The sequence below is a fragment of the Erithacus rubecula genome (genome assembly GCF_903797595.1).
Source record: "Erithacus rubecula genome assembly, chromosome: 5".
Lineage (NCBI taxonomy): Eukaryota > Metazoa > Chordata > Aves > Passeriformes > Muscicapidae > Erithacus > Erithacus rubecula.
The window spans coordinates 20,412,874-20,430,214 of NC_136687.1; the positions used below are offsets into that span (position 1 = coordinate 20,412,874).

Here is a 17,341-nt window from a genome sequence, read left to right on the forward strand (position 1 = left end):
TCTTGTGTTCTCTACAGTCAGATGAAGTCCTAAAATTAATTCTATTTATTCACAGCTTCAACCTATAGAAAAAAAAAAAAAGAAAATGTTTGATGCTGCTCTATGGTATAATTTTTCCCTTAAAAACTAATAAGGACAAACAGTGTAAAATAATAGTTCCATTGCTGCTGATACAAAAATGCACATCCTTTGCATATCAAGATAGAAATATTCAAAATAAAATGCTTCTTTTGCAAGCTATCATTAGCCTCATTCTATGGATAGGCAGTCTGAGTCAGTGGCAAAAGAATCAGGAACTTACAGGTTTCCATACTTAGTAGTAGATGTAGTAAAGGTGGAAGGAATATTTAAGAGATCTGCAGCAGCTCTAATGTTGTCTGATAAGCTGCACTGCCTTACAACTCTTGGCAGAGAAGAGAAATGTTGTTCTAAAAGACACTTTGATGTGTACATGCCAGAAATCATAGATTATGACATTTTTATGCTTTTTTTTCATATATTTAATTTCTAATGGTAGTATTTTTTGGGAGGCTTAATACTAATGCAACATAACTTTTTTGTTTTGATGGACAAGAACAGCCATCAAATGTATTTATTTATTTGGAGGACGTTTTCTGTGTGTTTCTATTATGAGGTCCTTCCACTGTACCTCATTGCAGCTGGAAGCACAATAAAAAGGAGTAGAGGCAGTTTTTTCAGGACAGCTCCTGGGCACCAGCTACTCTGGAAATCCAGCTTCCTAAAACTTGGCTTAATTTAAGCTTAGTATTACAGCTTTCTTCACATTGGTCTCAGTTACTAGTACAATGGCTTGGAGTTTGCCCTAACAAGCAATTAATGTGTATATTCCATTGAGAAATATTGAGATAAACACACTTTTCTGGCTTTAGTTCTGATGATTCACTATTGTTGAGCCATTAGCATTTTTGCTTTGAATTTGAAAGGAGGTGGCTATTGTTCCCTTAAGTTATTATAAAAAAAAAAAATTAAATAGGACATTCTTTTCTGTTTGTTTTTGGTAGTAAATTATTAGTTTCAAGACCTGAGAGGCAGCTAATCCTGTTATTTTAATTTTCTTTTTTTTTCCCCAAAAAAATATCTCGGCCTGCACCTGCACATTTTATATCACATAAGCTTTCTACAGGATACTGTTAGAACAGAGTTATCAGATACTTGCAAGAAACCAGAAAAAGCTATAATTGTACTACATTTCTTAGGATGGGAAGTTGAATAAAAGACTATTTGACAAAAATGTATGGCTTTAAAGAGGAAAAAAAAGGTTTTGTTTAATAAGAAGGATTTTAATACCAAAGGGAGGAAGCCTAGAAGGAAAGGGTGAGGAAGCAGGGAGTTGGGATAAACAGAAGACAATGAATAATAGGAGACTGCAGAGGAGAGAGGGATCCAGAGGACTTTGTAGCCCTTGTTAGTCATGCAAACCATGGAAAGATAACATTCATATTGCTGTTGCAGTTAATACCCAGTTGGTTACACAGTGCTATGAGATTGCATGCACAGAAAGGAGCTGCAGTAGCAGGGTCTTTGATGTGTGATTGCTTCTCCACGATTAATGCCCTGAAGCCTGAGGATCAGGGTTTACACCTGGTGACCACAGACCTGTCCTTCTCCCAGGTCAGGGGAGGTTTTGCTGGAGCATGGCATGATCCGGACTGCAATCCACACTGTCCTGGGAATGGTAGGAGGACATCTCTGGCACAACAGTCATACCAAGCTTTCCCAGCCCCTGACAAAGATGAACTTAGAACCCCATGGTGTTTTAAAAGCACTTAAATCCCTCCAATTTTCAGCCCACAATGTGTTGAAGTGTTGAGCACCTCTTCAATAATGTGAGATACTCATTCTCCTAATGGAGCTGTTCTGCTTTGAATAAGTGATCTTAGTTTAGGCTTATATTAATTTAGCAGGCTGAAATGTGAGTCACTCAGGACCTCATCACAAGGGGTCAAGGCTGTCCTCCTTCAGCAGTGAGCAGTTTCTGTAAGAAGGATTTTCAGTTTTCTGTTAGGAGAATTAGGCAAAACCAGTTTCCACTCCATGGTTATGACTAACCATTACACACCTGTCCCAGCTCTGGGCCCAGCCCAGGCTTAATTCCCTCTACTTAATTCTTGTATCACGTGGGAACAGTAATACTTTCCAATTCCTCATGGATCTTGCAAAACCAAATTGTTTAAGGAGTGCTTAGTCCTGTACACACTGAAGTATATTAAGTTAAAAAATTAACTGTGGTTAGATTTAATTTCTTCAAAGATGATTTCTTGAATGCTTATTGTTTAAAATGCTCGCAATCCAGGACTGCTCTGAGAAGAGTCAGAGAGGACATATGTACGCACTTCAGTGTCACATGTCTTCACAAACACCAAGAGATAGGCTAGCCCAGCAAAAGATAATTGGATCACATCTCTGTTGGCAAAATGGCAAAAAAAAAATGTTGCTATTAACCTGACAAGAACCTGAAACCACTCCATAAAATATTACAAATCTGACTTCTCAAATGGTTTCATTTGCTGATGTCAATATATAATTTATTAAAAAAAGATTAATTCAACCAATCAGTAAGCAATATAATATGCTGTTATTTGACAGCTGTTTATTAATAAAATTGCCATCAAATGTCTTAGCTGGAATTAAGTATGCCTAAAATTTCAGCTTCTTCTGGTTTAATATAATGTATGGCATCAGAATTCATTAATGTTTTAGTGATGTTATCTGAACTTACCTTATGACATGCCATGTGAATCCCTCATATCTCAAGATCAAATCTAATTCTTCTTTGTGTCCTTTTGGTCATTATTGTGATTGTGCCCATAATTTTAATATCATTCCACACCAAGAATAATACTATGAAAACATCTTACAGACAGTATTTTTTAAACTTCATTTAATATTGTTTCCAACCTCAGGCTCAACAAAGCATCCTGATGTAAACCACAGTGGATTGGGCTCTGAGTAATTTTGTTGGAAGGTGTCCCTGCCCTAGGCTGTTGGAAGTAGATGATCTTTGAGGTCCCTCCAAACCCAACCCATTCTGTGATTCTGTGGAAGCTAACAAGGCTCCTGCTGAGGCTGCTCTGTGTTAATTCTGTAAAGTTTTGTTAGACACAAATGGTTGCTGAGGGTTTTATATATTTGTCAGCCTGGTTGTTTTATGTTCAATCCCCTTCAATCTAATAAGTCCTTAATTTGTTGTTTTGCTATTAAAGGAAAATGACTCATCAGGTGGGAGATTTTGGTTCACGAGTCTGCATATAAAATTGTGTCTTGATATTGAACACAGCATAAACATTACTGTTCCCTTTAAAAATAATTCCCTATAATAATCAGCAAAATGCTGCAATGTTGTTATCACAAATTGAAGCTTTAGATTCTTGCTGTAGAGTACTATTCTATATTTCAAAAGGATCTGAAGTAACGGTAATCCTTATTTACAGACTAAGTATGAAACAACATGAAAATTGTGAGAAATTATATTTGCTCTCAACCCTGTTGCTTCATAATTATTTATTTTTATAAGAAGAAATCTGCATTTATTTGAATGTATAGGGAAATGGAGATAGGGCAGATATTTCCAGAGGCTGCTGCAAGCCTCTGACACAGATGCAGTTCAGACAGTGAAGCTCCTGAGGGAAAAGTGCAGTTCAGAGCTTCTCACTGAGGCCTCTAAGGGTTGAGTTGTTTTATGGTACACTGATAAATTACAGATAGATGTGAATTTAGCCAGAATGACACCAAAAGAGTGAAGGGAGGGAGGTGCTTCCAAGCCTCACCTCTACCACGGGACAATGTAGTTTTCACAGCCTTTACCTGCAAATGCACCCATCCTAAGACTATCATGCAGCCTTAGAGCAAATAGTGGATTAAAAGTCCAGCAAATACATATAGGGTTTTTTTTAGATTTACCAGTGTCACTGCTAATGGAAAACATGCAGTGCATCTAGAGGAAGGTGTATTTGGGTGAAGAACTGTTCCCCAGGAACCTGGAGTGTTTATGTGGTGTAACCCAGCAATTTGAGCATTAGTTCCTCAGTAGAAAACAGCTGCACTTACTCAGCATGCCTGCTGCTCCCAGCCTGGGGTGTGATACCACAGTCCTTCAGAAAACCAGTGTTAGTCACTTTTGTACTCTACAGTAAAAAGAACAATTTTGTTTCAATGCCTCCATTAAAGGCCAGTAAAACTGAGCTGTAGGTTGAGGCTAGTCTGAAGTTACCAAGAAGCACAGGAGTGACTCCATAAATAGTTTTCTACCTTGTAACATTTTCCACCAAAATATTCTTCAAATGACTACACGAGTCAGATATTAATACCAGAACCTCAGATAACTTCTGTTAGGGCTCTAACAGGAACACAGCTGAGGTGCACTGCCTGGATGGCCCTGCTCTAAATGGTACACCTGCTGAGCACTGTATTTAGGGTTTGCTGGATCATGTCAAAGTTCTTTTTTATTGTGTTTTGCTCAAGTAGTCAGGAGGATAATCCCTAATACAATATTATTTACATAATGGCTTTTGCAATGACAGATGAGAGGTATTAAAAAGTCTTGTATTTTTATTTTTAAGTAAAACCAGTCATTATTTAACTATAGTACAGTGGAGAGGGAGCTGCATAAACTGTACCAGAGAAGCAGAAAAGTACACAGAATAGTTCCAAAACAAATTTAGTTGATTAAATGCAGTGCATTAAAATCAGGTATAATAATGTTGACTTTTTGGTATTGTTAATGAAGGGTCCAGCTATTGATCTTTGCTTGGGCAACTGTCTGTTGAATCTACTGGACTTACATTTAGAAAAAGTGTAGCTAATGAATTCTAAGTAATAATTTCTATACAAGGTAAAAGCTCCTCAGAGAGCAATTTATGAGATTTCTATGTGAACCTGAATGTGAAGAGGCTTTCCAATTCAGCATGATATAAGTTATTAACCTCATTTGAATGAAGAAGGAAAATAATACTGTATTTTGTTTAACCTCTGCTGCTTCAGAACTCCAAAATTACCACAGGCTCTATGAATAGATCAGAACAGTAAAAGCTTCAGAATTTTCCCCAGCTATCTCATTATGTGAAGCAGCATAACCCTCTCTGAGGGGAGCTACTAGCTGGAATGATCACAAATCAAAAATAGATTCTAGAAATAGTGGATAATTTTATTTCATTAAATTAATTATTGTATCATTCTGGTTGCTGAACACATTCATTCTGTTCTCCTGACTTCTTGATGTGTAGCCTGAATGGAGCTATGGTGGGATCTGAATGGGCATCCAGGCAAATTCCAGTTTTCCCTAAAGCCTCTCCTATTGGAGAAGCTTCTTGGAGGACTTGGATGCTGTGACTTGTCAGAAACTGGATCCTGGGCTATATGAACTGTCACAATTCCTACATTCCTTAGCTTCTCCTGAGCAGTGGACAGACACTGAGTTGTTGCTATCCACCAGCTCTTTGTCAGTGCTTCTCTGTGGAGTGTGCCAGCAGAGCCAGCATGGTAGTTCATGAGCTCTCCTTAGTCTGCTCCAGGCAAAAATCAGCCAGGTTATTTTACACCATGTCAATGAGCTAACTGGTTTTCCCTGGAAGGATCAGGAAGTGTTTGTGCACTGCTCTGATGTCTGCTCTGGGGCTGCAGCATCTGGCATGGTGAGCCACTAGAGTACCATGTGCCAGCATAGCTGGGTTCAGCAGTGTTCTGCTGCTTTGTGATGCTGCAATCAGTGAGACAGGCTTCATCATCATCATCAGTTATTGATCTTTCAGGGTGTTCTTCCACTGGAAGAGTTCAAAACAGTTTCTCATTATGATGAGTGGTTTAAAAATAATGAATATTTAGATACTATTTACAAACATGCTCATTTACATTTTTAGGGCATCACTATATTTGCATTAGCATTCCTTTACTAAGAGATCTTTCTGATTCAAATCAGGATTCTGATACTGTTGGTTGCTCTCCACATTAAGCACTCCTTCTCATTAGTGCAAGACCTTTGCTGAATACATTGAAAATTAAGAAAGAATTTTTTAAAATCAAATTTTAAATTAAGTAAGAATTCTCACTGACTTCTGTGGACCAAGTATTTAATGCAGAATTGATCTGATGATCACAAATTTGAAAAAAATTTGTCAAAAGATAACAGTAATTTCCTATAACACAATCGTCTGTGAAGTTGTAGAACATTAAAAATCATATTTTTACAAAATGTTTACAGGCAATAAACTACAGAAATAAATTTCTTTCAAAAGAGCATGTTTAGAGCACCACTACCAGTTTAATCCTCATTTTTTAAAGGAAAATGGCTCCCGTGTGAGCAGAAATTTATTGAGTTTGATCAATTTCTACTTAATATTTGCGCCTTCCTTGCCCCACTGTTTATTCAGCTACTGGGGCAAAGAGAAGAAGAATAGAAGACAGAAAAGCAGTTTGTGGTTCTGCAACACTGATCCTTGCTGTTATAAGCCACAATTTCAATGTGCTTTTGTATGTGAGGATAATCTCAACCTGTGACTAATGGAACTCAATAATACATGAGTCAATACCATGATATGTAGGGGATTTTAAAATTATTTCTTTTGAATGCCTTTGTATTTTTATTACTAGTTAGTACTATGAGAGACAATACATCTAGTTGAAGTTATCTAAGTTGTCATAGTAAAATACAGCTCAGTACAGTAACCTTAACAGTAATTCCTGTCACACAGTATCTGTTTCCCTTCCAGTAATTTCAAGGTCATTACACTACTACCAGATTTACTTTTAGGAAATTCAGATCCTGAGGATTCTTTTTTTATAATGAAAAAGAAAAAATTAATCCCTCCTTCTCTGTAAATACATAGGGCCTATTGGGAGAGAAGTATGGGAACATCCGAATACCAGGGGAAGTTGAGTCAGCAGAATTTGAAATGATCCTGGATGCTGCTGTAGAGGCCAAGCTAGAGACAAGGATTTTAGAGGAGTGGTACTGCAGGGATGAGAACGCAGTGCCCCCAGCATATTACCTCAGACCAAAATCAGAAATGCTGAAGAACTACCAGAATACGGTAAGTCATACTCACCTGCTCACAAGAGTTTCTCTATCCATTACAGTGGCAGGCAATCCCAAGGCCAGGCACTTGCTGTTGTCTTTGAATTAGGTTCTACAGCCCTGCCCACAGCTGCTGCTGTGCTGCTCCTTTCCTGTACACGGTGAAGGAGCACCTGCAAACACCAAGGAGCACAGCTCCTGCCCTGATGCACTCTGATTGCTAGAGCAAGTGAGCTTGGGTCATCTGTGACCTGTTAGGGCTGCTGGGACAGCTGTACAGATTTCCCTTCACTGGTGTTGTATCATGGAGAACTCAGGCTCTTCTGCTTTGTACTGTGCATTTACTAGATTTCAATGAACAGGACTTGCAGAGGAAATACATGTTTTCCCTTCTATCCCATAGAAGAAAATTCTAACAGTCAAACAATTGATTAGTATTGTCCCAAGTCAGATATCATAGTTTTAACTTATTAACTGTATTCTAACATAAGATTTTTGAACACTGTTAATTATAATTTTTAAAGCAGGCATTTGTCTTTAATTGATGACAATAAAAATTATATCTATTCCTCACAGCTCAGTTCTACTCTCCTACACATCCAGTATATACCTAAGGAGATACTTCAGTGTACAAAAAATGAAGTCCTTAAAAGAGTTTTCTCTTCATTTATTTGGGTTATTTGTTATTAAATCATTGTACTTTTCCTGAAGCTACTAACACAGGACTAAGAAAAAGCTGCTCATAACTTAAATGACTTAATGTTCATGATTTAAAATAACTTTAAAAGGAGGCCATAACTTAAAGCTGTAACGGAGCTGTAACATGCCTTAAAGATGTAACACAGAGTTACATCTCATAAACTTACATGAAAGAAACTAGCAGCACTGTCAAGAAAGTGTTGCTAGGGTATTTATCCTGGAGATTCCACACTCCAAGAAAACTGGAGACCCCTGAAATATTTCACCAGCAGTAAATAAAATCTAGCTGCTTTAGAGAAAGCACCAGCATGGCATTTGCAAGATACTATCTGAAAGGATTAGTAAATTTATATTAGAGTTCCTCTCTGATGACAGTTAAGATTAGTGTTACTATAGCAATGAATGAATGAACATAATGTCACATATAATCCTGTATTTTTAAAATATGGTAGCTAATATAAGGCACATAATTACAGGTATACTAGGAACCTCATTTTCAGTTTTGAGATACAAGTTTAAATTATTATCATTATTACGTCTCATTAAAGGAGTGATAATTTTAGTACTATTGCTGCTGCTTTATTATCATTATTTCAGGCTTGGTTATCAAAATACTCTTTCTATAAAGGTATTATTGGCCTTATTCTTTTAAAATTATGCATTAGCTGCCTACACTAAGGATTTAGAAAATACTCCAAGGAGCTAACTCTCAAAATTCTAAAATGGAATACAATATGATCATCTGCACTATAAAATGTGTAACTTTTATTTATTTTTTGTTAGTGTATGTGTTTTTCTATTACCAAGTTATTTTTGGCCTTGAATATTAGACTTCTTTTTGATGTGTTATACGTATGTATTACACCTACTTTTTAACTATGGATATTTTTAAAAGATGGAATCTTCTTCAAATTCTGTGAATGAGAACAAATGGCAAGATATATCAGAAGAGATTAAGAAGATTTTTAAGACTGCCGTGAAATTGCTGCATGAGAAAGGAAAAATGAAACACAGCCAAGCAAAGAGATACCTTTCCTCTGGTAAAGTTCACTACTAGCAATTTCTATATACTCATTTATTGTCTTTTTTGCCAACCTTTCCACAAATGTGAAAATATGTTTCTGTTGGCATTTCTTGTATAATTAAAGAGGGAAAAAAAGGTTTGTTGTGCTTGCTTGAGACTAAAACCCAAAAGCACCCAGCAAATTCTCTGTGTTTGTTTTTTTCTGGCTTTGTATAGAGAACAAATGTCTGCCTGTTGGGTGTAGGGCATGTTCTTGAACTGTTTATAAAGAAAAGTTGACAGAGACTCTTGTGTTGTCTTTTCATCCCCAGCTATTGAAGATGAACTTGATTTTGCCTTGGGTAAACAAACACCAGCTTTCCTAAAGAAGTGTGTTTGCTACATCCGGAAAATTGCCAACATTGAGCGTTTCGTTAAAATTCCAGAGATGGGAAAATACATGGACGTGGTGCATAAAGCTGGGAAGTTCCTACGAGATCCTGAAGCCCATGAGAAATTGATCAAGCTCAGGGATGAATTCATTCCTACCATTGTCGCATCGTCCAATCTGAGAGTGTACACATCCGTCACCCACTGCGACATGAAACTGGGTTACTCCCAGGAAGTGGAGAGCCATTACATTGAAGGACTTGGTAAACAGTTCTATGAAGACATGATTGATATAATCCAAGCTACAGTGCAGCAGAATTTTGATACGGAGACAGACATGCTGTATGATGAAGTTCTTCAACACTCGTCGCTGTGTAAAACGTACTCCACCTTTTATGAATATAGGTGTGAGGCATTAAACATCGTTCACAAATATGTTCTACCTAGAAAAATAGGACACATTAACCCTCTTATCATATACGGAGGACCATGCACAGGGAAGACTCTTTTGTTAGCTGAAGCAGCAAAGAAGGTAAATGAGTACCTTAAATACTGAGGTCATGTTGAGGGCATTACTGTGTGTAAAGGCTGAGTTTCATCCTTTCTTTTCTCAACAGATCTATCAGCCTTTGATAAATAAAATTAAAATAATAACATGTATATTAGGCATATTATTGTACACATATGCAGAAAAATATTACCTTCCAAAAATAACATATCTGTGTCATGTGCTTAGCCAAAACAAATATAGTTTATCAAGAAGTTTATCTTAGAAGTCTGATAGGAATCAATATCTTTTGAATTAACAATATATCTTATAGAATGATCTCTTTGCTTCTTGTTTCTCTGAGGCCCTATGAATCCACAACCATCTAAACATCTTATGGTTTTAGTCTTAAACACAAATGCAGTGTGTCTTTCCAAGTCATGCCATCTCATGCTCTCATTAGAAATTATTCCAGAATTATTCTAATACACTGGCTACAAATCTATATGTAATAAGCTGCAAAAATACCCATACCTACTTATCTGGTATACTGTTTAAGTCATTGAGCTGAGTACTACAGGCAAATGAATGAAACATTTGTGCAAGGCAGGACAAGATGCAGAAAAAGACCAAGCTGACATCACCAGACCTAATTCTGCAGGTACAGGCACAACTCTGAGTTTCTGGCAGGGTGGTCAGGGAATTTAGCATGGTGAGCTGGGAAACAGCCGTATCAGCCAGAAGGAAAGGAAGAAGGGAGCAATACTGTTTAAGATTCCTGTATCTACTTCCTGTTGAGTCACATTAGCTGTATATATGAAATTGAGATTTGCAACTCAAGATCTCATTTCATATCTGAGTGCATAAGTTAGCCTAAAGACTCTGCTTTTCTTTTGAAATACTATAATAACATAAAGTGAGATTAAGAGATGTAGAACTGAGTGTGTTAGCCTTCATAGACTGGGAAGATTTAAAGAAGTTACATTCCTCACTGTCTTGGAGTGCTCTAACCAAAAAAAACTTCAAGAGTTAGATACTTTTTCCTTTTTGTGGCAGTGTTTTAGAGTAAAAGTCACAGGTACACCAAGGTAAAGTGTAGTTCTATGGGCCAGGGATTAAAGTAGCTAGCTAGTTAAGGGCAGCCTGTACTCTGATCCGTGTCCTCTAGAGGCATGTCTTTATACTCAGTCAGGATAAATGCTGAACAAGTTTAGGTGGTAGGCTGGTGTGCCTAACCATGGATAACATCCTGTAGTGTCTAAGGACGTTTATTTGTAGGAGACTCTATCTACTTACTTTCAGAGGTGAGACTCAGATTTTGCAGAGTACCCTGGAATTTATGGAATACTTTCTAGTCATGTCCCCTTTTATATAAGCCATTTTTTGCTAAACAAAGATGATGTATGATTTTAATTTCATTCACCCACCTTGAACTCTGACAGTGAAAGTATTTCTATTCAACCATTAATATTTTTAAATGTTTTTTCATATATAGACAATCACTATTTATAAACTCTGTTACTGTGCTTCATTGAGATATAAACTAAATTATGCTCTATATTCTAGGCCTATTCCTGGTTGCAAGAAGAGATGGGACCAGACTCTGACCCCGTGGTAGTTATAAGATTTTTGGGATCCACTGAAACAAGTACAGATCTGAAGAATATACTTCAAAGCATTTGTGAACAGCTAGCAGTCAACTATCGCTGCCTCGTACAAAATTACCCGAAAAAGATTCATGACCTTCGGGACTTGTTCATAAATCTCTTGAATGAGTCTTCGTTTCACAGGCCTCTGGTGATTATATTTGATGCTTTAGAACAGCTAACAGATAGTGATGATGGTAGGAAGCTCTGGTGGCTTCCCATTCACCTTCCACGTTCAGTACGGATAATTTTGTCAACACTGCCAAACAAGCATGGGATCCTGCAAAAATTGAGGTGCCTTATTCATGACGAAAGCAACTATATTGAATTGACTGCAAGGGACAGAAAGATGTGTAGTCAAGTACTGAAACATCAGCTGCTGCGAGTTAAAAGGAAAGTAACATCAGGGCAACAGATCTATGTCAATGAGGCATTCTCCAAGTGCACACTGCCTATGTTTGTGAACTTAACCTTCAGAGAGGTCAGGCACTGGAGATCTCATAAGGATGTGGATGAGTCCTCTCTCTCTGTTACTGTTCATGAAAGCATAGAGCAGTTGTTTTGGTCACTGGAAAACAAGTGTGGGTCAAGACTATTGTCAAGAGCACTTGGCTACATCACTATGTCCAGATCTGGCCTGAGTGAAATGGAACTGGAGGATATTTTAGCCCTTGACAACAGTGTTATGTATGAGCTGAATGAGAGAGTCAGAGAGAGTAACCCACTGAGAATTCCTTATATATATATTGCAAGACTTAAGGAGGGCTTACAGGGGTATTTAATAGAGCGACAGGTGAAAAATGTAACACTGCTTCTTTGGGCAAATAGGCACTTGCATCTGATTGCCCAGAAATTGTACCTGCACAATGAAGAAGACTTGCGTGAAATGCACACGGTCATGGCAGAGTATTTCCTTGGTGTTTGGTCAGGGGGACGAAGGAAACCTTTTTACAGCAATGACCAATATCCGAGTGGTTGTCCTGGCCGTGACAGTAGAGGCCTGAACGAGGATGACAAGCACTGCATGGATCAGGCTGCTTTTGACAGGCAGGCACCAGATCAGCCATGGGTCTTTCAGTGTAACCCATTGGAACCTGATATCTTTTTTATCAATCACAGAAAAATGACTGAGCTTATTCATCACTTAACAAGATGTGGAAGAACTGATGATCTTCTGTACGGAGTCATCATGAACTTCAGCTGGCTGTACACCATGATTAGAATAGGGCAGTTTGATAAAGCACTTTCTGACATAGAACTGGCTTACACATACTCTCAGGAGAAGGAGCTGAAATTTCTGGCCAGTACCCTCCGAAGCATAAAGTTCAAAGTAGTAAAATACCCAGGTTCACTCTCCGCTGAATTGCAGCAGAGACTTCTCCCAGTAGTAAGTTCATTGCCCAAACTCAGACATCTCCTCCTAGAATGTGACAAGGATGGACCCAAGTACTGTTCTATCGTCCCTCTGCATTCCTCCATGGATGTGACTTACAGCCCTGAGCGCCTGCCGCTGTCCTCCAGCTGCATGCACGTCACCGAGATTTTGCCTACGTTTAATCCCAGCACAATTATTGCTGCTTTAGAAAATGGCTCCATTAGCACTTGGGATGTAGAAACCCGCCAGCTACTAAGGCAAATCACAACAGCTCCGTCTGTTATCTTAGGGATGAAGCTTAGCAGTGATGAAAAGTATCTTGTAGTAGCTACAACAAACAACACTCTTTTGATATATGATAACATAAATTCCTGTCTTCTATCTGAGGTGGAAATTAAGGGGTCAAAGCACTGTGGAATTGCAGGGGACTCCAGTTTTATAAATGGATTTACATTATCAGTCAACCATGCGCTTGCTTGGCTGGAGGCCAGTAAAGATGTTACTGTGATAGATCTGCTTTATGGCTGGCCTCTCTATCACTTCCACTGCTGGTATGAGGTGACCTGTGTGCAGTGCTCTCCAGACGGAGTTTACGCATTCTGCGGGCAGTATCTCAACACCGCGACCATTTTCCACTTGGGCAGCGGAGAGAAGCTGACCACTGTCACCTCCGAATTTTCAAGTGGATTTGTGAAATTCCTTCTCATTTTGGACACAGCCCAAGAAATGGTGATGGTGGACAGTGAGGGTAGCCTCTCTGTTTGGAATACAGAGGAAATCGCAAAACCCCAGCTTACAGATGACTTTGACTGCAGAAGAGAAGACAGTGAAGTTGTCAGCATAGAGCTTTCTGAAGACCAAAGTGCAATTCTAATTTGTAAGGCTCTCAGCATTGAACTTCTTGACACTCGTGTATGGAAGGTGGCTGAAAAGTTTAGAGCTAAACACAATGAGCGCTTTATATCTGCTGTGCTGTCCAAAAATGGCAACTGTATAATTGCTTCAATGGAAAATACCTCAGCCATTTTTGTTTGGAGAAGAGATACTGGACAGTGTATGGCAAGCCTACAGGAAATCTCAGGAACTATAGTCAGGCTAATTAAATCAAATCATCATAACATGCTGCTATCCTTATCCACCAGTGGTGTCCTTTCTATCTGGGACATAGACATCATAACTGCTATGTCCAACATTGACAAATCTGGCAAACCCATCCAAAGACTGGTGTTGCCAGCCAGAGGTGAATTAATATACACATTGGATGGATCAGACTCTGTCCATAAGTGGAACTTCAGCACTGGATTTATTGAAGCTGTGTTCAAGCATGAAGGTATTGTTGAAAACTGTGTTCTGACCTCTTCTGGAGAGATAATGATTACATCAGATGATAAATGCAGCCAGTATGTATGGCACACGGTTAGTGGTGAAAATATATTTCGCATTAATGGGCAAAAGATCTCAGAGCTGATGATTACTCATAATGATCAGTTTGTAGTCTCTCTCTGCGAGCAGAATGCATCTAGAGTTTGGCGACTGGCTACAGGACATAGGGTTTGCAATATTTTAGTTGCCTTACAGAATGCATTTATAACAACTGCAAATACATTTGTAGTTGGAATGGCAAAGAATAAAGTGCTGGCAGTGAGTCTCTGGACAGGCAGTATAACAAAGAAGTTTTGCTGCGATGATGGTGCAAGCATTGTGGATATTAAGTTGATACCAGACTGCCCAGATATCATAGTATTTATTACATCTACCGAAACTGTGAACATCTGGAGCCTCACAGAGGAGGTCATCTGCAGACGTGTACAGTTGCCTACCAATTTCTTAAAAAAACTGGAAGACTTTGAAATATCTCCAAACGGGAAGCTAGGAATTCTAACGCGCGGTGATGAGAACATCAACGTGCTTGATCTGTACAGCGGGAAGCTCCGCGTGGTTCACGCTCCAGGTGTCATCTGGCGGCAGAGGCTGTCTCGTGACGGCCGCTACCTGGTGTACATCTGCTGCCGTGGGGAAGAAGATGATGACAATGGTGCAGTCTCTAGTTTAATTGTAATGAGGTTAGCAGATGGCAAAAACATCGGTGCCTGTTCTCTTTATAAAACTCCCACTTTTCTTGCACTCTCACAGAGACATTTAAACATTATTATTGGATTTGATGATGGAAGTATAGGTACTTACACTGTAGTGGATCGAGTTGATGCTGCGCTGAAAATCAAAATTGCTACTTCAAACAGCCGTCAGATTTTCAACAACGCAACACAAGTGATTAGGCCAAAGTGTCACAATTATAGTTTCAAAGTGACTGCAGACTGCATTTGGAGGGAATCAACAGAAGTGTTTGCAAGGGATAGCCCCATTACAGTTACAGAGGCTGAGGTGAGTGAAGCAACACCTACCAAAAGACACAGCTACTGCTATGAGAAAGTGTGCTCAGCCATAGATTGCAGAGGTTTTGCATCTGACAACTGAGTAAACATCTGGATGAGCTTATCTGAGTAGTACACTTGCTAAGGTATGTCTTCTGAATTAATGTAAAAATCAGTGTGTTACTTGGAAGACAGATAGAAACAGCAGAGGGCAGACCAGCTGTTTTTTCCTGTCTTACATTTCTGTAAACATAAAAGTAAACACAAAGCAAGTGGGCTGCAGGGTTGTTTTTTTTTAATTTCGGAATACAAGGTTTAGTCCAGAATTTCACCAGGGCCTTGATTAAAAATTTCTAGCAATACTATCAAATTTGTTATGCTATTACAGAAGTTAGGTGATCATATCTGTGGTTGACAGACTGTTTTAACTAGAACTAAAGCTCTAAGTGATTGGTGAGAAGTCAGACCACTATTTTATATTCCACGTCACCTAGATAGATCGATAGCTAACAGTCAACTTTATACCCACTTGCAAAAATGTTTTTTCTCCTTGATGGTGCAATGACAAGATGTCACCTGCCAACCTGGAACACTTGATACATTCCATCATCATTTTAAAAATACCTACTTTTATTTTTCTTTTTTAAATGGGATTAATCTTTGGGCTGAAAGGAGTAGGTGCCAGTCAGCTGCTAACATGTCAGCATGTGAGGCAACAAGTATTTGTTCACCTTAATGAACAGAATGAAAGCTTTTTTTTTAAATTGCATGCAGGGATTTCAGGCTTCTGTATTGTGATAAAAATTATAAAAGTCCTGAGTTCTAAAGGAAGTATAGGGATTGGGGTTTTATTTTTGGTTTGGGGAAATGTTTCCTCTTCATAGTGTGTATTAGTACAGGTTGTAATGAAAATTTTTCAAAGAGAAGGAGCATTACTGACGAACACTTAAAGACATTCATTTCCTTATGTTAAAAGGTTGCTGTCCATTTTGTTGTAAGAAAGTCTAAAGTATCTCCTATGTCTCCAAAGTAATCCTGGTAGTTTTCAGACATGCCATGTATTAGTCCTTACAATATTTGCCTTAGTATTGTTTCTGTTCTTTCCCATGATAAATACAGATCAAATGACCAAACACTCTGGGACTGTTTGTGTATCTGCTGAAATATTCCACTAAATGTAAAGGCTGTCCAGAGGTCCTTTCCTAGTCCAGTTTGTAATGGGTTTTTTCTTACTTTCACATACAAACTTCACTTTCTGCTTTAGAAACTGTTCTGAGCCTTTTGTACAGTTTTACCAGTTTCAAGGCAGAAATTGTGAAATTATGACAAATGCTGTAAAAATTTGCATTTTCCTAAATAAAAATATATACTGGACAACATCTGAAAGCGTAAGAAAATTTTTCCCTACTTATATATCTTAAAGAGGGCACACCCATGGAAATATTTTCAAATTATTTAAACAAAATAATCTTACTTTTAAAATCAGAATTCCATGTCACAAATTTCCAAGAAATGAATGCCAAGCTAGAACTTAATGTAGTGTGTGAATGTTCAATGTACAAGCCAATATAGTATATTAAGTGACTTGAATGATTTTTCCTAACTGGTTTGCAACTAATAGATCATATTGAATGTTTTTATGTAAACTTTGTATTGTTGGGAAAACCTACCCAATCAGAGATTTATATTTTCATAAATGTCAAATTTAGTTAAATTTTGTTACAGAGTTGTTAAATTAGAAATCTATTGCAGTCTTCAAACAAATATACAGTCTTGTGTATGCATTGTTTGTACTAATAAACTATGGAAGCAGACTTGTGTGTGTCCCTTAATTTCATGGAAATTCCATTCTGGCAGAGGAACATGTGGCTTTCACAGCTTCTTTTGATAAGGAAAAATTCCAGTATTTTTCCCATTGCAGCTAACTAAATCAAGCACTCTAAATACAATGAGATTTGCAAAAAAAAAAAAAAAACAAAAAAAAAACAAAAAAAAAATACAAAAAAAACCAAAAAAAAACCAAAAACAAAAAAACCCATGGTATGCTTAGATTATGTTTGAGTTGATTGCACACTGACAGTATGCAAATCAACAAACACAAAGGCTTTTGTGACCAACCCAGTAAAAATCACAAAAAAAAGGACCTGAAACCCCACTCCCATTCAGACCTGTGAAGCTGTGGGAAGAGGCACCACAGTTCCCAGGACCCTGTCCCAAAGGTAGGCAACTTCCACCTTCTTGCAAACACAGTGCATGACACCTGAACTCCTGTCCCTATGCTGTGTAATACTGGAAAGTTAGTTCTTTCATTATCTATCATCATTATTATCTATCTGCCA

At 38.1% G+C, this 17,341-nt stretch overlaps 1 protein-coding gene across 1 annotated transcript in view; it reads left to right on the forward strand.

Annotated features, from left to right (window-relative positions):
- The window catches only part of NWD2 (NACHT and WD repeat domain containing 2), a 49,915-nt gene extending 33,587 nt beyond the window's left edge, over nucleotides 1-16,328 (forward strand). The window contains exons 4-7 of the mRNA XM_079306111.1: nucleotides 6,843-7,046; nucleotides 8,625-8,769; nucleotides 9,065-9,654; nucleotides 11,176-16,328. Of these exons, the coding sequence (XP_079162237.1) occupies nucleotides 6,843-7,046; nucleotides 8,625-8,769; nucleotides 9,065-9,654; nucleotides 11,176-15,105 (4,869 nt within the window). The 3' untranslated portion in view covers nucleotides 15,106-16,328. The remainder of the gene's footprint in view (nucleotides 1-6,842; nucleotides 7,047-8,624; nucleotides 8,770-9,064; nucleotides 9,655-11,175) is intronic.
- The last annotated feature ends 1,013 nt before the right edge of the window (nucleotides 16,329-17,341 follow it).